General features: G+C 41.4%; 1 protein-coding gene across 1 annotated transcript in view; it reads left to right on the forward strand.

The window, feature by feature from the left end:
* Window positions 1-22,655, forward strand: part of SLC30A8 (solute carrier family 30 member 8) — a 31,874-nt gene extending 9,219 nt beyond the window's left edge. Inside the window, exons 2-8 of the mRNA XM_019546092.1 lie at window positions 3,228-3,420; window positions 8,199-8,349; window positions 11,121-11,274; window positions 11,442-11,631; window positions 12,025-12,130; window positions 21,168-21,302; window positions 22,287-22,655. Coding sequence (XP_019401637.1) covers window positions 3,228-3,420; window positions 8,199-8,349; window positions 11,121-11,274; window positions 11,442-11,631; window positions 12,025-12,130; window positions 21,168-21,302; window positions 22,287-22,432 — 1,075 coding nt within the window. The 3' untranslated portion in view covers window positions 22,433-22,655. The remainder of the gene's footprint in view (window positions 1-3,227; window positions 3,421-8,198; window positions 8,350-11,120; window positions 11,275-11,441; window positions 11,632-12,024; window positions 12,131-21,167; window positions 21,303-22,286) is intronic.
* The last annotated feature ends 2,114 nt before the right edge of the window (window positions 22,656-24,769 follow it).

Genomic DNA, 24,769 nt, shown 5'->3' on the forward strand with positions numbered 1-24,769 from the left:
AGCAAATCCCGGGACGTCATTCTCCCCCTGTACTCGTTCTTGGTGAGGCCGCAGCTGGAGTACTGCGTCCAGTTTTGGACTCCACAATTTAAAAAGGATGTGGAGAACCTTGAGAGAGTCTAGAGGAGAGCCACACGCATGATCAGTGGTCAGGAAAACAGACCTTATGATGAGAGGCTGAAAGCCATGGGGCTCTTCAGCCTGGAAAAGCGCAGGCTCAGGTATGATCTGATGGCCACCTGTAAGTTTATCAGGGATGCTCACCAGGATCTGGGGGAACGTTTGTTCACCAGAGCGCCCCAAGGGATGACAAGTTTGAATGGTCATAAACTCCTCCTAGACCTTTTCAGGCTGGACATAAGGAAGAATTTCTTTACTGTCTGAGCCCCCGAGGTCTGGAATAGCTTGCCACCAGAGGTGGTTCAAGCACCTACTTTGAACGCCTTCAAAAGAAATTTGGATGTTTATCTTGCTGGGATCCTATGACGACAGCTGACTTCCTGCCCCTGGGGCAGGGGGCTGGACTCGATGATCTTCTGAGGTCCCTTCCAGCCCTGATGTCTATGAAATCGATGTAAGTCACTGGGCATTAAATCTGACCATTTGCTCTTCCAAGCATACTGCCCAGAAGCATGTAGAGAGAATCAGTTGTCTCAGCTAAGTAGAGACCACATGTTAGCCTCTGACCATGCTGCTAGGGAACTAAGCTGACTTCGGGGAACACTGAATACTTAGAACATCTCCAAAATATTGAGACAACCAGATTTGTGCAGCTAATCTGTTCTTGTTGACTTTGGTTAAAGAGGAGAAAAAGGAAATTTCTGCCTCTTTCCTGGTAACGAACCAGGCAGATATTCTCTCCTTTGCCTATGTCTGCTTGATACAGGAGGAGGAAAATGGAGTTGTTGCAGCTTACAGCTCCCTGGCCATGTCTACATGAGATGCTGACTGTGCACTAGCCTGATACTACTGCACATTAGCATGGCGTGACAACAACCATGATGCGACACTGCTACACAGGAGTATTAGGCTACTGCATAGTAGCATCATGAAAAAGACATTTGTTTGTGCTACTGTGCTTTAGTACTTATATAAACTAGTAATGACTGCACAATCAGCATCTCATGTAGACGCAGCCCCTGACTTTCAAACTGCTTGTGACTTGGTGGAAGGCAGAGCAGCCTCAGGCCTCATGGGCCAAATACTAGCTGTCTGCAGAACTCTGCTATGCCTTTCCCTGTCCTCTCTCCTCATATACCTTGATGTGACCCCCGTGCCGAGATAGTGGTATCAGCGTATGTGGAACTGGTTTTCACAGCTGAGTTTTTCTGAAGAATCCTGACTTGGCTAGGTGCAACCAGCTTCCACAGGAAAGAACTGAAACCAAGGTAAAAAATGTGTCCCTTTACCAGTGTCCCTTGTTATTTGATCCTTTCTCAGTATTTCATACCATCAAAAAATTCATGTTGGTGATCATAATTTTCTTCAGGATTTATATTCTCAGGGACTTTGGCAAGTTCATAAATGACATGGCAAATGTCACATAACATAAGAAATAGCCCCCTTTAACAAAATCTAGGGGACAGCTCTTATTATTCCCAATGAAAAGCCTCCAGTACAAGAAATGTGGAAGCAGCCTGCTATTACCAGAGTGTAGTTAAGCCCAACTTGGCATCATGACTCAAGGCCAATCAATTTCAAACATGAAACAATAGCTGTATTTGAGACACACCAAGATGGTATTGTGGACTGGACCTCTGCATATACAAAAGTTATATGGTTCAATGGTTGTATACATTTTACATATATATCATTGGGTGGAATTAGCCATGTATTACTGTAGTGCTGTCCCACACGTAGCATGACAGGATATAGGGGAGAGTGATTTTACTTTTGGGTTTTTATAGTTAGAGCAGCTGTAGCAACAAAAAGCTCTAGTTAAAGCCACATAATAGTTTTCAGTCTAGCCTCCTGGGACAAGTCCTTTTTTTCCATGTAAGCTCTACTTGCTGCAGGAAAAAGGGTGGGAGGGACAGGGTTGGATACAAAATTAACTTACGGCCTCCCGACACTGAAATAAATTAAAACAGTCTCAGAGCTACCCTACCATGTGCATGGCAGGAAGGATGTTAAGGGCCATTGAGGGTAACCGTGCCTTCCAGTCAAAGCACATTTCTCTCCCTGCCCCATATTTCCTATACGGGGGGCTTTGAGAAGGGCAAGATTGAGGGTTTTTTGGCAAATTAAATCTGGCTGGACTTTTTATGCTACTTGAACAGTATGAAGGGACCAGACTACTTTAGAGAACCTTTTCATCATGTCCTTCTTGACCTTTTGGGCTGACATATAGGCTTTGCCTAAAGATGGATCATATTTTGTGTGCTCGGAAGCTCTGAGGCAAAAGCGGTTCAGCCATTTTTGAGCTTGAGGAGAGTGAGGAAAATATAGTTTTTTCAATTACAGGAAAGAAATTGTGACCTTTTTTGAATAATCTTTCTGCCAAAGTTGCTGGGAATAGAAAATTGAAATTTTGTACAGAAACAGACCTCATGTTCCATTTAATTTGATTTAGATTTGCCTGAGTTATGACTTTCTGAAAAGCATGTGCTGTAGCTAACTTTGGTACATAATGAAAGGTTATCTGAAGGAGACCATGAAAAACAGAAAACTTGGCCCAACCACATGAAAGGGACATAGCACCCCCCTGATGAGTTTACAAAGTCTCCTTCTGCAGGCTGTTCCTCATATCAGCAATGCTTTGTCTATACCACATCTCTAGCACTCCTAGGGAACTACAGTCTTCAGCATGTCCCACTTGGATATGCCAGTGGTATGTGCAAAGTGAAGTGGCAGTGAAGTCTCCCTGTGGGTGTCCTCCACAGTCTCTCTCTCAAGCATGCTGCAGACGAAACATTGCCCCCTGAGAGAGCAGGGATGAAATACAGATGGACCTCTTGTGAGTCACCTTCTGAATTCAGTGGGGCTTTCTCACTACTATGTATTATATGAGTGCTTTGCAACCTCATTTATAGCATTTGCGGCCATAGCTGCTCCTGATATAATAAAAATGAATCCAACAGTACAAATACTGTTATTATACAACTGTTATTATAAATACTGTTATTATACATATTATACCCTATTATACATCTTCACATGGGTGAATTGCAAGATTGGGCCCCTAAATGGTAATACCTTTCTACCTTCTCTTTCTTTCAATCCCATAGTATAGAACTGCAAAAGAACAACTTAAGCCAAGATACGCACCAGGAGGAACCAGAGGATTCTGAATGTAACCTGCTATGCGATTGCCAAAGCCAGTCAAAGTCCTATGAGAGCAGAAAAAGAGAACAGTGTCAAGCCACGCGGAAGCTCTGTGCAGCATCAGTCATTTGCCTCATCTTCATGATTGCAGAGATCATAGGGGAGTATTCTTTCTCTGGACATAAATAACTATGTTTTGCTATCAATGCCCTTCCATATTGTTCTCAAACATCACTATATTTGTGTACTTCTTGTGTACTCATTGTGATCTTTGTTTGACAGGGAGAGACAATTTGGATAAAGTGACTACTTCCTGTTCTTCAATTTAAAAAAAATCTCTATTTAGTTAATTACTCAAACTTTTTTATGTATATCTGACACAAGAAATGGAAATTTAGGTTGGAGATTAGGATAAACTTTCTGACTATGAGTGTGTTCAAGGATTGGAACAGGCTACCTAGAAAAGTTGAAGAATCTCCATCCCTGGGAATTTTCTAGATGAGGTTAGACAGACACTTGGCTGAGATGTTTTAGTTAGGATGATCCTACCTTGAACAAGGGGCTGAACTTGAAGACCTCATGAGTTTCCTTCTAGTCCTACTTTCTGATGATCCTACAATCACTGGTTAAAATTAGGAAGCATTTCTAATACAATAATCTTGCATCATATTTCCAAACCTCAAAGTTTCAAATCAGTTCTGTTAAATGCTGGGGTGTTATCTTTTATTGGACCAACTATATAGTTACCATAAAGATAGACAAAATTTTGAATGCAAGACATTCTTTTTCAGGTCAGGAGATGATGATGGTACACATCAGTACAATATGAAGTAAAACCTGTGTTGTACAGTAGTCTTTAAGCAATTTGAATAAACATAAGGCCAAAATCTGGGGTGACCAGGATACTGCCAACACTTCTCTTATTCATCTGGCCCATGAGGCTGGGTGAGTTGAGCACCACTGATCTATATAACTCACATAAATCAATGAAGTTATATCAGGATGGATGTTATCTTCAGATATGGGCATTGGGTTGCTCTGGATGAATAAATCCAGCCAGCATTTGACCATGCTACTTTTCCTTGGAAGAATATTCCATAGTGAGTTAGACCTTGCTTGTTGGACTTGCCCCCTGACCTCCAACCTAATTTTTCCTTTGCTCATTCTTGAAGCATTATGTCCACTAAAATACTGTTGATACACTATGAACAATTCCTTTCTAAAAGTAGTAATTGTAAGCGGCTATTTTTTCTCATTTTATCTTCATCCCCTTCAACTAAGTTATTTTAGCCAAGAACAAAGGCCCACTTCAGCCTTGATGGGAGGGACTATGTGAAGAAACCTATGTACTGCAAAATCATTTTGTATACCAGCCCCATATAGGGTAGCGAGTAATGTAGAACCCATGCTCATATAGCTCTAGCAACCTTTAAAATCTATGAAAGCGAAGAAGTGATCTGTCGGGTCTCTCTCAGGAAATTAAGGCAAAGAGAAATCTGTCTGGTACTCCAGTCTTTTCATCTGAAGACTGAAGGACTGCACTGATGGGCTGCATTGCTGTCTTTTGTGCTGACCCTCTGTTAGAGCATGAATTTTCCTCTTCAACCCCTTCCCCAAAACATATGCTTCACCTGTATTAAGCTGAGTTGTTTGTGAGTAGGGGAATTTTACACTGTGAATATTGGTGCATGCTACTCATCTCCATGCAGCTATTTCTGGGGCCAGAAGGAATGCATTATTAACAAAGTCATATAATCAGCATGCTTAAATGTGGTGAATGCAGCAGTGCTAAAGGATAATTGGAAGGACAGATGATATGTTAACTAAATGTTTCTTTTTGCCTAATGAATCATTCAGATTCTTGCAGTGACAGCTGAGTAACAGGCTTCAAGACCATTTTGCTTCAGACCATTAAACTCCGACAAACCAGTTATTAACTGCAGTTACAGACAGCAGTCTATGGGGATTATTGCAATTATGAACCATATATTTAATTTTTTTAATCATTAGGCTAGACAGCATGTGCTAGATGACTGACCACTGAGTGACTGACAATTTTTATAGCTTCATAGTATACAAAGCAATAAACAGCCACCGTGAGTAATAATCAATCACAGAAGCCATTTGTTTGGAATATTGCTACAAAGCAATAAAGCTTATAGCTATTACACACCTTCGTCTTGAAAGCAAAGAACATGTTATCCTTCCCCCTGCTTTGTAAGGGCAAAATGCTCATGTAGGCTAAATTGGGATAAGCAACAGAAATTAATATGTATCTCATTTGCAGAAAAATATTTCTGCAAATGTACTATTAATGTGTCCTCATTCTTTGGATCCCCGTACACCCAAATGAAGTCTGTGTTTACATCCAGTATATCTGCTTTGGCTTCAAATAATATTCAAAATGGGGCATTTTTGATGGCACTTTAAGACTATGGAAATTAATGCAAGTTCATCCTCCAATGGTCTTTCTCTTTTGTTCTTTTAATGCCGACACACAGCAATTTCCTTGGCTATGGAGCCATTAGTCAGATTGATGACATATATATCTCCTCACATATATCCTTCGTAGAAGTGCTCACATGGCAACATTAGCCATTAAAGGCAAAATGTGGATTTTAATGGACTTTAATTCTATTCTGGCACCTTGAATTAGAGCTAACCCTACCTGTATCAGGCAGTTGAAAGGGAAGCCATGGCCATGTTGTTGAGACACACAAGCTGAGGTCTCAGAGACTTGTCTTGGTATGAATCAACCCAGCAGTGCATAAAATAATAGTTTGGCACCATCTCCATAAAATTTTCAAGGTGAGCAGTTTAGAGCAGGTAGTTTGTAAATCTGAATGAAAAAAGCACAACAAAATAGAAAGTATCCAAAATACAAGGGACGAATCCCACACTCAGTTTTCTGTTTACTTAGTTAACTGAAAAAAGTTTTGTGTCCCAGCTTCTTAAGGCTGCAGCATATCACACAAGGTCTTTATATATGTTGCTGTGTTAGGGCCATAGTGCAGTGTTGGGTGATGTCACAATGGAGGATATGGTTTGAGACTTTTTTTGTTTCATCTTTATTTGTACCTCAAAATGCTGCAGACCTTGCTCACATTTTGTGTAATCTCCATTCTGTTATCTTCTTTTATTTTGCTGCAACAAATGAGCTGCCAGAAATTTGTACAATCATTGCTATTCCTTTTTGCTTAGTATCTATTGGTGCCAGTAAATGGAAAGCCTTACTGGGAAGGGTTCATAAGAAGAAAAACATGCTTTGTGTTCCATGCATATGGAACATGGTATAATATTTTGGTAAGTATTTTGGGGTGCATCTACACATTGTCCTATGGCAATGTAGTGACATGCTATGTCACCAGATGACATGCTACAGTGACGTAGTATCACGCGGGTCTATACGTGATTACCATCTATGTCGCCATAGCAGCATACTCCCCAGTTATCACACGCTGCTACAGTGACGTAGCGGTGAAATGTATGTGCCGTATGCATGACGCAGTAACTGCACATACTGCACCGTGCTTTAGTACTTCATGTAAATGTACCCTTGAAGGAGCAAACATTGTTCATATGATTTTGCATCATTTAATTTTTTTTAAGATGTTGGTCTATTTAGGCACCCCTATGAGGCAACACAGACTTCTGTCTAGCTTCCACTTCAAGGAGAGTTTTTGGCTGAACACTAATTATATAAAAAAACGATGTATTCATGAAAGCTATTCCTAAGAGTTTTACCCTTCAGATACCAAAGTCCATGCTCATTGTGTCTTTGATACCAAGCTGTGTAATAGTTGAATAGCCATGTAACCAAATTATCTCTAAGATTTACCTGCCTTACAGGGAAAAAACTGAATTTATATTTGCCACTTTTCTGTAATAAAACGATTCACAGAAAATCAGAGGACATGATTTGGGGTCTCCAGTATTTGAGAGTAGCATGTTGCTTTTTATAACATTTATAACATTGCTTTTGAGTCATTTCCATGGCCTTTTTGTCACTTTTTTGTCCTGCTGATTTGATCATCTAGTTTCTCAACTCCACAACTTTCAGTGAATAAAATGTCCTACCAGATTTTCTCCCTAGTTGTAATACCTAATAAAGCATGTACTACTGACATACGGTTTATCCATGTAAATGTAAAGTTCTTCTCCCTACCCTCACCTATAACACTCTCCTGTGTATCATATAAATAGGACCCAGAGCATATTATGGATGTACAAGGTGCTTCCTCTGGCCCCGTTTACTATTGTCTTCCATTCAGTTACTCTAAATTATGCCAGGCCTCTAGCTGGATACCAAACTGGGTACCAAGCTACCAAAAAGGCTTATCCAAGATTATTTAAACCACTTTATTTGATAGCCTGCTTTGTGCATATCCTTTTCATAGCATCTAAAGAAGTGAGCCCTTGCTCATGGAAGCTGATGCAGCTTTGATTATATGAGACACATCTCTACCCTGTCTTCTAGCCAAGGTATTTGTATTAAGTATTTTCCCAACATGACTGATGGATTTCATACTGTACCATTGTGTGTTAATAACAATATCAGTTAATTATAATGAAGTATGAGATAGATAATGGAACAATAACATCCATTTTTTGCAACATGCTTGAGGCAAATTGTTAACAATTAAACCATAATTCCAAAGAGCTGCTATATGCTTAAAATGACCATTCATTGGATATTTTCATCCAAGCATCTGGGACAAAGAAGGTATCACAAATTAAACAATATTATGGGGAACTAGGAGCATTTGAATCCATGAACATGATACAAATTTCTCTCAGTTTATAAGAGTTTTACATCATGATCACTAGAAAGGGACTTTCCCTAGATTTACATCAAAGGTCTTTGGGTCAATACACTTATCCAATGCTATGACAAGAACATAATGATGAAAATTGTTATAATCTCGTTTGTTTACACAGGTGGATGGATCGCAGGAAGTCTTGCTGTGATGAGTGATGCAGCGCACATCCTGGTTGACTTGGCAAGTTTCCTGATCAGCCTCTTCTCACTGTGGTTATCATCGAAACCTGCAACTAAACAGTTAACTTTCGGATGGCACAGAGCAGGTACTGAATGTAGTGTACTATGACCATGTAAAATAGAAAAGGCAATTCATCATGGCAAGCCACTGGAAAGTATACTCAGATCAGGCACAGATCTGTTGGTACGTGAAGATAATGTACTAATGTTCTCAAGGCTCTCAGGATACCTCATAAATTGAAAAACAGCAAATCAGCGAACCTCAAAGAAGGAATGAATACAAGACTGGAGAGCAGTTTATTAGGCTGAAGTATTTTTCAATTCACTTTTTAACATAGTGAAAAGCTTCTTCCTGCTTCTTTTCAAGTCAGTAGGAGAATTCTTATTCACTTGGCAGAAGCAGGATTAAAGCCTTAATCTCCTGGTAAATAAAAGTCTTTAGAAAAGTAATAATGATAATAAAGATGGGCAATGGACCCATTTAAGTACTGAACAGCTTAATACTATACTGCATCATTTATACGGGCACGTAGAGATTCTCTTACGAAATAGTAAGATCCTTTGCCACTGATGTCTTGTGTCTCTGTTTCTCAATGTTGCCACCCTTCCAGTTTCTTATCTATGTTGCTCTTCAATGTGTTGGTAGCATTTATTGCTTTGGAATAAGCTCAGGGGTTGAGACTAGTTTGGGTGCCTTGGGACTGGAACTTTTATAAAAGAGTGGAAATCTTTAGCATTGCCAACCAGAGAAGTTTCAAATATATCAGAGATGATCCAGGAGAAAAAATTCAAAAGATATTTTAAGCCATATGTGGTTTACAAAGTCAGAAGTGAATTTCTGTTTCAATTTGCTGTACAGCACATGCCATAGAACTTATCTCAACCAATTCCTGTTTGAACTAGGCCATATTTTTGTAGAAAAAAGCTCCAATTTGTTTTTTAAAAACAAGTCTATGACTCTAAGTCCTTGCCAATTGTATCAGTTTCATGACTTTGCACTCCTTGAATTTTATCTGCTACTCCTCCTAATTTTGTATACAATAAAAGTCCTTTGCGTGGACACTAGTTAGATCTAGAGAAATTCTTAGGGTGTGTCTATGTGGGAAACTCTTCCTATTTATTCTGGTAACTTGATACTGGCTAGTTACACTGGTATAGTATAACAGGACTGTTTTAGGTGTGGCCATCTAAACCATCCTTGTCTTTCAGCTCCGGCCATAGTCAAAGCACGTAGACTAGAGTGGAGAATGTGTAGTGGTCAAGCTGCCAATAAAGACATAGTTGAAAGAATGAGTAGAGTGTACTCAGACGGATAGTGTAAGCAGGTCCTAATTTTATATAATAGAAGTAATGTATCCTGGTAGTACCAATAGTGCAAGGGAGACTGCTTAATGTTTTATTAAAATGCTTTTTAGCACTAATAAACTGCTCTATGATTGCAAATATGCTTTTGCTAATATGCTTCACTTGTTATTGAGAAATATGTATTTTCACTGAAGCACAACAAAAACAAACAACTCCGGATGAAAGGAGCCAAAAAAGTGGTGGGGGCTGGGGGGAGGGAGAGGGAGGAGAGAGAGAGAGAGAGAGAGAGGAATTAAACCACCAGTCCACCAGACATAAGTCCTGGGTTAAACCCTGACCCAGTTTGAAGTTAGTGACACAACCCCTATCAAATTCAATAGGGCTATAATTTCATCTTCTGTCTTGAGAAGCTGAAGGTGCAAGTGCCAGTCATGTTTTGTGTGTATGTAAGTTTTCATGCATATGTACATTAAAAAAAAATTAAAGAATAGCTGGACTCCAGGTCTACAGAAGCCGGTACTTTAGAAATTATACATACTTATTTTCACATGTATTTGTCTGTGTAAAAGTGCAGAAAAATCAAAATGTTAGTTTGCCTTTGATTTCTTGAATTGACACTTTAGGCTCCTGTCCATTCTGGATGTTGGCAAACCTCTGGAGTCTTTCATTTGGCAGCAAATTCAATTTTCACTGATGAATTGGTGGGCAACTGGGCACAAATAAGTATGAATCACAAGATGCAAGTCACATAGTGATTGGTAGTTCTGCTTCCTGCACCAGGAAGCAGCAGACACTTGGGCTCCTTTTATACTACAAAGTTCTGCCAGCAGAGCTAGATTACACCCTGGAAATAATGCAGCTTTGCTGGCAAACTTGCTGATATGAATGCAGCTCAGCAAGTAGTAAATGCCTTCTGACAACAGAGCTGCTTGCATCTGGGGAAGGTGGCATAGCCCTGGAGGCTGAAAGACTTCTGGCAGAACCATGGCTGGATCCAGGATCAAGTAGAGGGAAGTGCAGCTATGCCCCTTTCTGTTGTGTGGCTCAGTTGAGCCAGAGCCTACGACAACCGGCCGTTGTGTACAACAATCATCTGTGTATCCTGTGAACTCAGAGCTTGCAGTGCACACAGAGCTTTGGCAAGAGCTGCACTGATATGCCAGTGAGATCAGACAACTCACTGCACGTGTGCCACACCACTGACGGGGGTGTGACCACACTGCCACACCTCCCCTGGATCTGCCCTGGGCAGAACTGAATGTACACCAAAGGGCCTGGCTGCCCTACCATTTTCTCTGTGGCTAAAATGCCCTCATGTAAACTTGTGTGGACAAGTATCAGTACTCTAACTCCAAAATAGGCCACTGGTTTTGCAATAAGAGTTGGCCTTGAGAAAGCCAGACTTATTTGTACCCAATCTGGCGAAAACGTTAGGACCTGTGAAAACATGAGAAAAAACCCCCCAGACATCTGAAAGCACTAGCTTTAATTTATTAACAATTCCTTGCCCTTTAATTAGAACACTATTAAAACTCACTTGTTTAACCCCTAGAAATTCTGGGCGCTTTGATGTCAACGATGATCATTTGGATGGTGACTGGCGTGATGACATATTTGGCTAGCCTCAGGCTCCTTCATCCAAATTATGAGATTGAAGCCACAGTGATGCTCATTACTTCAGGCTGTGCAGTGATAGCTAATATCATGTAAGTTTTCTAAAATCCTCAATCTTTTGGGGATTTCCTGACATGGGGAATATGTATTTTTACACATACCCAGATGGATAGTTAGATTTTGCTCTATGGAGTATGTCAGGGTGTTGTTTTCTGATGGAAGGATATCACTGACATTTGCAGCACTGCATCTTTTTCAGAATAAGTTTGACTCTACACCAGACTGGCCATGGACATAGTCACGGAGCACAAGCCAATGAACATATGTCAGCTCCACAACAGAAGCCAGTTTTGGCCAATGCCAGTGTGAGGGCAGCTTTTGTTCATGCCATTGGGGACTTATTTCAGAGCATTAGTGTGCTAATTAGCGCACTTATAATATTCTTTAAGGTCAGTTTTATTAGTTTACTCACCTTCATAGCAATTAAGAATAAAGTTATTTCCATAACTGTGTCATTAAATACTAAGTAAATGTTTTTGTCTCTCAGTGATATATATCATATATTAGTCAATGGCACTTATGTTCATTTCAAGGAATAAAATGGCTATTGAGAGGAGAACAGTTTTTCCTCAGCATTTAAGCCATAAGGAAAATACAGTTGTTTTTCTCTCTTTTTCATCCTTAGTGATTTGAGGCCTTCAAAAGCTGCCAAAGAATATCTGTAACAGTTTCTGTGTCGTGTATGGATTATAGCGCTCTGGGATTAGCTAATTAAACAAGCCAGCCAGCAACTGAAAATGATGGATTTAATTTAGTACCATGTTTATCTTTTTTTTTTTTAGCCAGAATACAAAATAGCTGACCCCATCTGCACATTTGTCTTCTCCTTCTTTGTTTTGGCAACAACCATCACCATTTTAAGGGATATTTTGCTCATCTTAATGGAAGGTAGGAACTGCATGTTCTGTTTTTTTCCCGAATCAGTACTATTATGCTCTTTTACGTCTCCCTCCATTGTACTTGAAATCACCAGCCAAGATCATAAAAAATGGATACCTAAGGTTTGGTTCATAAGTCCATGTCCTGATTTTTAGAAGTGCTTTGCATCTTTAGGTGTTGAATATGGATTTAGGGGATTCATTTTAGGCTTACTTGAAAAAAAAACAAACCTTCAGCATTCCTTAGAGAGCAAATAGGCATTTCATCCCTGTTCCATAGAAATTCTCACATAAATCATTATAATTTAGAGCTTTTCAAAAACACCTGGCAAACAATTTCATTTATCCACCATGAATAGGCAAGTTACTACATTTGTGTGTATAAATTAGATGCTGACATGGATATCTAATTCGCTATCTGAGGGCACAAATAATCAGCCTCCACATGCATTTATGACAACTCTGCATGCAAATTAGTTGAGCAGTTGAATGTCTGCTTGAAAATCAGATCATTTCTGCATTACAGATTGTCTTGGATGATCCAACTATTTGGACTACCAACTATTTTAAAATAACATATACAAAATTTAGAATAGATGAGAGTGGACAGAAATACCCATCAGATCTCTGAACATATTTTGAAGATAATCTGGCAAGGTCTTTTCTCTGTGACCTCATTCAGTTTCCAGTTTTGCTACTCTATATGTGAAGATAAATCTGCAATTGAAGATATGTACATAAACAGGAAGTCAGAATTTAACTTGTAGGGTGCGTTAAGTGCAAGGGTGCGTGTTTCCCGTAGCACAAATAACAGTGGCACATATTTGTGCTGCTGCTTTTTGGCTCAGGACACACCCTTGCACGTGTGTCCAGTGCAAGGCAAATTGACCTGGGTGGTGTTGGGGCCAGTACCTGGGCTGGCCCCAACGACCTTACCTGGGGTCTGGGGGCCTCCCAGGGCAGCAGCATCGCTGATCAGGCCACATGGAGCCTGGCTGGCAACCAGACTGTGGTTCTGGCCAGCTAGGCTCTGTTTCTGGAGGCGTATGCTGCTGCCACATGAGCTTCATTGCCTTTTTTAGCAGCATTTTTATTTGACACTGGGATCTCCTGGTGTTAAATTTTGGCAGCACACTGCTAATTAGTGCACATGGGCATGTGTGCTGCATGCAGTTCGTAGCACCTCAAACAGCTTTCAGGCACCGCAAACCACACATGCGCACTTATCTGAACACACCTGTAGATTTGAGCACTAGTATTTTCACAGTATAATTATCTTAGTGTATTGTAAGGAAAAACCATACTAGAGATACTTCTTTGGTCAAATAATATCCGTGATGGTGAGAGGCTATAAACAAACTGTTATGATGGTACCCTATGACTTTGGCTATTATGGGAAACTGACTGACCAGTTGTACGTTATACACTGTGCCAACATTAGAAGCTATGGCCAGAAACACAGAAATGGTTTAACACTTCACCTGATATTGCACCACAGCCCTGCAGCATGTCTTTCATTCTTTTGAGATCCAAACTCCTTTGCTTATTGCTGCCTTAAATCACAGGTAGGTCTTGCCCTTTAACAGCAGCATAATACCCACAGCTAAACAAGACTCTTTGTCTAGAAGGAACAGTGCATTCTGAGGTCATTTATCAGTATTTTTTAAAATTTTAAGCGTGTTCTCACCATAATTATACTAGTGGGATTCCTTTTTATGAAATCTTGATCCGTTCATTATAAGAATCTTTGTGTTGGTGTTTCAATAATGGAACTGCAATACATTACTACAACTGATGTTTTCCTCCTCAAGTGCATACCATTACTTCTCAAATCCGTTTGACATTTGTGAATTCTGCTTGCTAAGTTCATTGTATGCATCCTGAATACAACAGCTAATGTAAAAAAAAAAACCCCAACAAACTGAAAAAAAAAAAGATTGTACTATAAGTTTGACCTTCGATGGAATGGACAATTTGCAAGCAGCAGAAATATGAAATACTGCTAAGACTTCTAGTTACATTGATCTGAAGAGGCAAGCACCGGTATTTTTCAGATGGGGTTAGAGTTCAAGGTGAAATGGACAATTCCCAGCACACTTTCATCAAGGCTGTAAGACTGACTAGATTTAGCAATATTTAATGTTGTCAGCTATGAGCCTGAAAATTTGATTTGCCAAGGCTGAATGGTTCTAGCAGTCACGGATGCAGGTTTCAGCCTTCCTGGGGCTGAACAGTGTGATGCAGCTGTTGTCTCAGCTACAAAAGACATAGGCCCTAAAGGGGAGACGAGCTAGAATTATGTAGATTTTGGATTGTTATGGTTTAGCTGGTCTGACTGTCTGCATAGCTAATAGCTTATTATGTCTTTATTCTCTTCTTTTCCTTTGTGTCTATTTCTGCTTCATTAAGAAAAAATCCACAGTGTTGCCATGATATAAGTTTTACATGCTCTGGCCTTAGTTATTAGGGAGTAGAAAGTTAGAAATTATCTTAATTAACTGCCTAGCTGGAGTACAATGAGCAGATTATACCATTTACATTGGCTATAAACAAAATAGGCAAAGCCTTATTGGCTGGTTACATCAAGAGCTTGGTCCTGTAAAAGACTTGGGCATGTCCAAATTAGGTCCTAAAACACCTAACTGTTAGATTGCTGTGTTACCGGTATTATTATATGTGGAGAAAGGTGCTTCAGGGTAGGACCCCAAAACCTCAGTTGCAGAGCATGAAGATGACCAGAGCTAACCAATAAGAAATGCAGAGAAGAGTGTATGGAGCCAAGGCATTTAACTCAGAGCTGCAGGCAGGCATCTCCACTCACGTGAAATCTGAGGCTTAGAATTCTCTCTGAGAGTAGACACCGATATCCATTCTTAATTGGTTAATTGATCCATTCTTTATGTTAGGGACATAAATTACACATAAACCAGTATAAGTGATTGGAAACTGGTTCAGATCTGTAACACAACAGGGCAAGGGACAGACGTTACACACAACTGGTATAAGAGACCAGAAACTGGGTCAAAACTGTAACGCAACAACAGAAGTTCAATGCACATAAACTGCTTTCAAAATGGCCAAAACTGGTCTAAGATAAACCCAGATGTCTGTAGTAATAGACTTAACTGATTTACATTAAATTGGTTTATTGGACTTCTGTCCCAGATCCCTTCCAGATTCAAGTTACCATATAGTCCCCCAGCATCCGAGGATGCTTTGCACCTCCCCTGCAAACCCTCCTTTGCAGAGTGATCAAGCTAGCTTGGCCTAAACTGTCTGCTCCAGGCAAGCAGGGAGGCATGCTCTCCTGTCCCCTGGCTTCTGGCCTGAGACACTGGAGGCATGTGGCTGCATTTCTGAAATCAAAAGTGAATGTCTGTTCACTTGCTTATTGGTTCAATCTACACAGTGTAGTCTAGTCTGCAAAGATTGAATCAATTCAGCCTCAGGTTTTTTGACTGCCTGTACTTAGCCCAGAAGTTCAGTCCACCTGAAATGCTTTCAAAATGGCTGAAACTGGTTTAAGATAAACTTGGATGTATGTAGTATAAGACCTAACTTATTTAGGCTAAACTGGTTTATTGAACTTCTGTCCCAGATGCCCTCCAGATTCAAGTTAAAATACAGTTCCCCAGCATCCCAGGATGCTTTGCACCTCTCCTCCCAACCTCCTCCCCCCCACTCAAAGAGTGGGCAAACTAGCTTTGGCCCAAGCTATCTCCTCCAGCTGAGCAGGAAGGTACACTCTAGTGCCTGCCAGCTTCTGGCCTGAGACACTGCAGGCACATAGCTGCATTTCCAGAATCAAAAGTGAATTCCTGTTCACTTGCTTATCAATTCAATCTACACAGCCTAGACTAACCTGCAAAGAGTGAATCAATTCAGCTTCAAGTTTTTGAACTATCTGTACTTAGCCTAAAAGAAATGATTCTTTTAAAAGGTGGCAGTGCCCACATATTTGCTACTAGCCTCCAGGTTAGAGCACTTGTCCAGGAAGATACTTGGGTTTAATGTCCTGCTAATCCTGAGAGAGTTCAGACCACTAGAGAACAGAGTGAGGCTTCCTTTTGTGTTTTGTTTCTAGCCTATTCATTTTGCCTTTGCTTTACAGTGCTAATCTTTCAACAGGAAGTCAACTACCTAATGGTTAAAACATTTTCTTGAAAGGTATGGATTTGAACTCTAGGTGAGAATTATAGGGAATCATAGAGAAGTAGGACTGGAAGGAACCTCCATAGGTCATCTAGTCCACCCCCTTGAAGATGGCCTAAAATCCTGTTCCCTCATTTCCTGGGCTAATTTGCTAACCTTGAGGCCGTTGTAGAATAATTGTGTGATGACACCACAGATATTGTAAAAGAAAATGGCCACACATGCAATTTTGTCCAGTCCTGTTGATATGTGTAAGGATGTTTTGAGAATGTAAATTCCCATCAAGAGACTTAGGCATTGGTTCAGTGTGTAGTGGCAGTCAAAAAGTCCAAAATGTTAGGTCAAAATGTTATGAATCATTAGGAAAAGAATTGAAACATGAAATCACACACACAGACACACACATATAATGAATTTGTATATTATGAATAATATAAATTCATGGAGCACCCATATTTGAATACTGGGTAAAGTTCTGGCTGCCCCATCTCAATCTCAAAAAGGATATACTGGAACTAGAAAAGGACAGAGAAAAGCAACAAAAATATCAGGGGCGTGGAACAGCTTCCATCTAGAGAGGGACTGGAAAAGCTAGAAATTTCTTCAACTTGGAAACAAAACTGCTGAAATGGGATATGGTAGCAGTCTTATAAAACTATGAATGGAGTGGAGAAGTGAAAAAGGAACTGTTATTTACTATGTCTCATAATTTCATTGGGAGTCCTCTAGTTCTTGCATCGTCAGGCAACAGGTTTCAGACAAACAATAGAAAGTCCTGTTTTTACACAACCCATAGTTAACACACAGAACTCATTTCCACCAGATGTTATGGATGGCAAAAGTATAACCAGATTCAAAAAGGGATTCAGTACATTCATAGCGATATCAATGGTTAGGGATTCAACCCATTCATGGAGATTGGGAAGGAATGTTAGGGATGGATCACCTTGTTTCTTATACTTTTCTTATAAAGCACAGGTTTCTTCTAAAATAGCTGGCCTGCAGTGTTGCTCAGTTTGGCCCATGAGGTTATTGGTGGGCTAGGAGATTTGGGGGCATGGCTAACAGTGGACAGGGCCTGCCTCAGAATTCAGGGCCTTCGAGTATCAGTAAACATGGCCACTGCTGGCACAGGGGCAAGCGAGGGCTCTGCAACATACTCCTCAGTCACCCTGTGGCCACTTGGCTCACTGCCACTTGCTTGACTCTGCCATGACAAGTACACACTGGGTCCATGGCCACTTGCCCCACTGCTATTTTGGTGCCTGCAAGCACTGCTCCATGCCCTGGGTTGGATCTGGTTGGCAATGAGCCTCCGGGTCTAAATCTGGCCTGGGGCACTAGGTTAGTTTGATACCCCTAGTCTAAAGCATCCGCTACTTTCTACTGCCAGAGAAGATACTGAATTAGCTGGATTGTTGGTGGTTTTTTGTTGTCACGGTCACCTGATCCTGATTGGCCCTAGGTAGGAGCTAGGCACCAAGTACAGGTTTTCATTGCTTTATGCAGTACATGTGTTCCCAGAAAAAATTGCATAAATCAAATTTGAATAAAGGAAACCCAGTTTATAAGGTAACAAATAGGGGTACATTCACATGGTGGTGAGGAAGGAAGGGAGTAAGGCTGAGGCTAGGGAAGGGGTAGGGGAAGGGACGTGGCACAGCCCAGCAGCTGCAGGTAGGTGGCGTTGGCTGCTCCTAGGGCTGCAGCAGGGGGCGAACTGTCAGTGGGTGCAGGGAGAGGCTCTTACTGCTGTGCACACCCCAGGAGGGCTGCAGGCTGGGGAGCTGCTCTGGGCTCTTCCTGGGGGTCATGTACTCCCAGATCTGCGCATGGGACAAGAACAGGCTGCCACTGTGGGTTGGGGCCAGTGGTGGCACTGGGCTCTTCCTGGTGCTCAGGGCAGGTGGCAGCCTGCTCTTGTCCCACACATAGATCTGGGGGCATGGGCCCCCTGGAAAGAGCCTGATGCAGCCCCCCCAGCCTGCAGCCCTCCTGGGGTGCGAGTAGCAGCAAGAGCTGTACCCCGCACCCTACCCCTGGGCTGTGCCATGCCATGGTTTAGCCAGGTGGTGTTGGCTGCTCCCAGGGCCACTGCACCAGGGGCTGGGGTGAGTGGGGACAAGTAGAGCCCCGTGGGGCTCGGGGAACAGCACAGCCCAGCAACTGCAGGCAGCTGGTATTGGCCACTGCACCAGGGGATGGGGTGAGCAGCAACAAGCTGCGCTGCGCTGCGTTGCACCCCTCCCCCCCCGCCTCCACTTATCCCCACAGCCCTTTCTCCTCCTCCCACAGATTTACCTGCTTGGGGGAGAAGGGAGCATGCCAATGCTCAAAGGAGTGAATTTACCTTGCATATAATTAATTTGGAGTAGAAAAAGGGTCATCGCATAAGAATGAATGCACATATACAAAACCCACGTAAACCTCTAGTTCAGGCTGGAGTTGTTCTAAATAAATTAAGTGAAGGCAGTTAGGCAGTTTAGGCATCTCCAGGATTAGGTAGGCTTTTCGTGGCTTTTTGGATTGCAGTTCTGGATTTAATTCTCTCAGTTTTGCTGAAGTCTAGGGTGGAGGTGAAGAGGTGCCACAGAAGAGTGTCGCACAGCCCTCACTTGGCCCTATGTCACAGTCTGGAGAGGAGATGAGCAGCCAACTATGGTGAAAGAACAGCTTAGGGACTATTTAGAAAAGGTGGACATAGTTATACAAGTCCATGGGGCTGGACAGGATGCATTTAGGGTGCTGAACGAGTTGGCAAATGTGACTGCAGAGCCCCTGGCCATCATCTTTGAAAACTCATGGCAATTGGAAGAAGTCCAAGATGATTGGAAAATGGCAAATATAGTGCCCATTTTTAAGAAAGGGAAGGAGGATCCAGGGGACTATAAACCAGTCAGCCTTACACCAGTCCCTGGAAAAATCACGGAGCAGGTCCTTCATGAATCCATTTATAAGCACTTGGAGAAGAAGGTCGTGATTAGGAACAATCAGCATGGATTCACCAAGGGCAACTCATACCTGACCAGCATGATTGGCTTCTATGATGACATGACTGGCTCTGTGGATGTAGGGAGACCAGTGGATGTGGTATACCTTGACAACATTCTTGCAAGTAAGCTAAGGAAATATGGGTTAGATGAATAGATAGAAAACTGTCTGGATCACTGGATTCAGAGGGTAGTAGTCAATGGCTTGATGTCTAGTTGGCAGCCAGTTTCAAGTGGAGTGGCACAGGGATAAGTCCTGGAGCTGGTTTTGTTTAATATCTTCATCAGTGACCTGGAAGATGGCATAGAGTGCATAGAGGGGGTTCCGAAGAGGATGGAGCTCAACTGTTCTCAGTGGTGATAGATGACAGAACAAGGAGCAATGGTCTCAAGTTGCAGCAAGGGAAGTAGGTTAGATATTAGGAAAAACTTTCTCACAAGGAAGGTAGTGAAACACTGGAACAGGTGACCCAGAGAGGTGGTGCAATCTCCATCCTTAAAGGTGATCAAGACAAAGCCTGGGCTAGACAATGCTTTGGCTGGGATGATCTAGTTGGGGATGGTCCTGCTTTGAGCAGAGAGTTGGACTAGATGACCTCCTGAGGTCCTGTCCAACCCTAATTTTCTATGATTGTATGTCCTGCTTTAGATTTCTAAGAGCATGGCTATCTGAACAATATAACATAGGGTAAAAGGAGAAGAAGGGTTTACTGATCAACAGCTGCCTTGCAGCAATTGTCCATATGCATTAATTTACTTTGTAGTAAGGAACTACAGAGAATTTGAATAAAGATTTAATTCTGAAGCTCAGATTCACATCTAATTCTAATATGAATATCCATACTCCTGTACTTGTAGCCACAGACAAGAGAAAATAATCCTGGCAGGCAAGAGGGGTTTTCTGGTAAAGAGGAAAATGGAGTAGAACTCAGGAGACCTATGTTCCAGGTCCATCTCAGGCACACAATTGTTATGCAGCCTTGGTCAAATCATTTAATATGCACTGTTCCTTCATTTCCTATCTGTAAAATAAGTATGGTACTTCTCTAACCCTCTAATGAGTGTGAGGTATTTGGGTACTGTGACATCCATATTCCCAGGGATCGAGCAGAATGGGAAGATGATCTAACTAAAGGGTTTACTTCTGTAAGAAAGAGAACTCTCCTAGTATCTGTTTAGCTTTAAGATTTATTTAAATTTCATTGCTTCCTGAAGTAGTGAGTAATCAAAAAGATTAAAGTCCTCCTTAGATTAGCAGTCTATTAGATTAGTGTAGCTAAGACAACTTTCTGTAGCCAAAGCCACATGAAGGACTACTGTGACATATGTCACATCCAATCACCTTTGACTACCCAGCCCAAATTATCTGGTCCTCATTTACAACTGGGTTCAGTGGGGGCAGCCTTTGACAACAAGTAGGGCATAAACTCATGTTGAAAGATGCCTTAACTGCTCAGTCACTCCATACTCCCGCAAGTTGGAATCATCATCATTGGCAGTCATCAGTCTTGGTAGACCATGGAGATTGCACCTTTCCTGGGTTACTGGGTACCACCACAGCTTCTTGAGTGGCTGAGGAGTGTGATGCATGACAAGCAGACCCTCCAGCAAGTTGCACATATGAACTCAGTTGAAGTTGTGCTGTCATGCCAAGTATGTTCTTGCCTTGCTTGCCTCTGATACCTTTTCTCTGGCTTATCATTGACCCTCTCCATTTTGAAGTGATGTAGGCCCTGCTTCATGGCAGCTTTCCACTCACAGCAGTAGTTTGAAATACAGGATAGACTTTAAAGTCACAATTACAAGTAAAAAGAAAACAAAGGAAAAAGTAAAGAAAAAAAACCAGTTCCATTCATTGTCAGTTTGTCTTTAATTTAATCAAAAGGTGTTTTTCCCATTCTACAGGAACAACAAAGGTATTTAATTATGATGCAGTGAAAGAGAAAATTCTAGCTGTTGACAAAGTGCAATCTATCCACAACCTTCGTCTTTGGTCTCTGACAATGAATCAAGCTATTTTATCTGCTCACGTTGCCACAGGTCAGTACATTTCTGTAAACAGAGATTAACCAGTCATTTGATTCCTAGTAAAGGTCAGTTTCTCCTTATTGAGATGCAACAAATTGTTTATGTCTGTTTGCTCATTATAATAACAGTAGTGATTTTTTGTTTAAAAAAAAAAAAGAAGGAAAGTAAAAAAGAGAGCATTTTAATCCTTCCTCCAGAAGTGATGCCAAATGCAGTAGTAACCTATGCATAATAAAAATACTTGAAACGCTGTAAATGAAGAAGAAAGCAAGGATCTTAAAATTATTATAAAAATAGAACCAGCAGAGATTTTTCATAAACAAAAAGGAAACATTTTGGTATCACATTTTTTTTCAAGAATTTGAAAAATTTTGATCAGCTTCAATAATAACTGGTGGCACAGGTCAGTAGATAATAGCTAATTGTAATCCAATAATGTAATCTGAAATCTAGTTCTTATTTCTAGCCACAATTTATCCACTTCCCAGCAGTGATTTTCACACTAATCTGTTTGACAGTGTAATTTTTAGACATGTGCTCAGTATGAGAAAAAGATTCAATGTATGTCTTACAAACTGTTTTGTAGGAAAATTCCTCCAAGTATTTAATACTCACCATTCCCTGCCTGGGGCATTATATTGGTCCCCCAAGGAGGTGGCATTTTTTCCATTCCCTGGCTGATTGAACTAACCATTTTAATCATTGTTGTTTTTCTCCAGAAGAGATTTTTTCTGAAAAATAGAGTTTTACTTCTTGATTAAATTCACTTCACCTACTGGCTGAAATTTATTTTCTGACCAGAAAAATGAACAAAACGTTGCTGCAAGAATGCTCATAAAAGATGAATAAAAAGGCTGTGAACGCATTAAAAACAAAATTCTAGTCAGAAATTGCCACCATGTTTGTAAATATGTGTCTTGGTATTCCCTCCATTTTCTGAAAACTATTGCATTCATCCAATGCAGTAATTCTTGTTTTTTTGTTCTCCATCTACAGCAAACACAGTGGACAGTCAACAGATTCTAAAAGAAATTACTCGAGTGCTCCTTGACAATTACACTTTTCACTCTGTCACCATTCAGATAGAACAACAAGCAGATCAAAAACCAGACTGTGTCTTCTGTCAAGAGCTAAGGGATTAACTTAATCAGGACACCTTGTCAAACTATCATCATGCCTTTAACAGGTCAATGAGCACTATACAGGATGGCTGCATATAATCTACTAGGCACAAACAAAAATTAATTGAACAAAAGGGGTTTCTCACAAAGTGCAGTTCACCGTTGTTCTTTGGTGCCATCTACCATGCAGGGAAAGAACATTAAGTGCCTGTACACATGTGGGATGCCGCCTCCAACACATCCTAATTAGAACATGTCTGAGTGCACTTGATTAATCCAGTCTGCTGGAGTGTTCTAATTACAATGCTCCAACAGCCTCACCAGCATGTGTATTCAGTGTCCCCGCATTACAAAATGGCAGCGGAGGCACTTTAACTAAAGCTTGTCAAACGAGTTTTAATCCAACGTCCCTGCCACCATTTTGAAGCATGGGACACTAAATACACAAAATGTCCCCACCCCCACCCCAACCCTGGAGCACATGTATAGATGCCCATTAAGTCTATTTATCAATTAGATTATCTGTAACGCTCGAAGTAACGTTTAAGACTACCTGTTCATAATCAAAGGCAACAAAAAAGGTAATCAACCTTCAAATTGTCCACAAGCAAAATATTTAAAAATAACTAGTTGAGAGCTAAGTAATGTCTTAGCAAAACTTCATTTCACTGCTAAAGATAAAGTACACCATCACAAAGAAGGCAGATAAAAAGGAAAGAGAGCAAGGACAGAAAGTGATAGTCATATACACTTTGGCCTGTGCCTGATCTATGCCCTTCCTGTTATGTGCTAAAAAAAGAAAAGGACAGCATCCCTCATAGGACAGCCAGTAACCTATAAGTGTGCCCTCTCAAGCCAATGTTTGAGAAAGTAGTCATAGCTGAGCTCTAAAACTCATTGGTGCATGCATGAAACAAGACTCTGTGTTTCTGTAAATAAAAATAACGTGCAGCTCCATAGATGAGGACTAAAGGGTTCAGTGTGCTTATCTATCTCAGAAGTGGGCAAAATTTGGCCCACAGGCCAGATCTGGCCCACCAGGCAATTCCATCTGGCCTTTGAGACCTCTCCCAAAGCCGAAAGACAATTAGCATCGGCCCTGGCCCTCAGTTGCCCCTCTGAAAGCCAGCACTCCTGGACAGCAGGTGCCAGTGCCCCTACAGCAGCATGTCCCGCTTTGCTTTCTAAGCAACCAACCCCCACCCCAGTCTGGCTTGACCTGCCCCCAGACCCAAGATAGAGACAAGAAGCTTCTGGCTGGTGGAGCTGGCCTTGCATGCTGCTGCCACAACGTGGAGCTGGGGACTGAGGAAGGAACACAGAAGACGTGTGCTATGGGGCAAGGCAGGGCTGGCCCACATGCTGCCACCACGTAGGGGCTGGGGACTCAGGCAGAAGTGTGGGAACTACACAGCATGAGGCTATGGGGTGAGGGCCGGCTGACCCAACACGCTGCTGCTGTATGTGGCTCTGGGCCCCCTCCCATGTCCTTCCCACACATACACCCCCACACACTCCAGCCTCCACAAACACCCCAACCCCAAACTCTCCCAGCCACACACCCCATTGTACACCTCCCTACCCTCACACACAAATATACAAGACGAAGACTTTATTTTAAGCTATTATGCAATCGCATCTATATACACTACACAAACACATCAATCAGGACAAAAATATTTTTGAAATAAAAATTAAATAGTAGATGTCTGATTTTTAGTATTTGATTTGTTTTTATTCCAGTTCCAAGATGGCAACCCTCCTTCCCTTCACCCCTCCCCACCCCTCGCTCCCAAAAGGAGTCCTTTTGGGGCAATGGGAGGGACTTCTGGAGTCAAAGGCCATGGGATAGAGAATTGAGACTTTAGGTTCCAAGATGGCCACTGGGGGCACTTGTCAAGGGGTGGAGCTACCTTGTAGCCTGTGACAACTCACCAAAACTGGTTAAGTGGCCCTTCAGCTGAAATAATTGCCCACCCCAACCTAGCTTGTCCATCTGCATAAAGCAATCCATGTAATGTCAAAAAGTGATCTCAAAATCAAATCCTTGACATCTGACTGACCTACAGTTTATCTTTTAGATAGACATTGGACCATAATTTAAAGTTATATTAAGTTATTGTTTAATTCTCCACCAATTTTTTTTTATCCTTTTCTCTCCTAAATCTGGCAATGACCGCTATCAGAAGTTGGTTATCAGACTAGTTGGGCTACTAGTCTGTTCTCATGTAGCAGTTCCTATGGCTGTTTGTAGACATACTCACCATTTTCTAAACCATGTTAACTGATTTGCATCACAGTTTGAACCAAATTTAAATTCAAATTAAGGGTTAATAGATGATCATTGACCATCATGGC

The sequence above is a fragment of the Crocodylus porosus genome, unplaced genomic scaffold (assembly GCF_001723895.1).
Source record: "Crocodylus porosus isolate Cpor-Errol unplaced genomic scaffold, CroPor_comp1, whole genome shotgun sequence".
NCBI classification, from domain to species: domain Eukaryota; kingdom Metazoa; phylum Chordata; order Crocodylia; family Crocodylidae; genus Crocodylus; species Crocodylus porosus.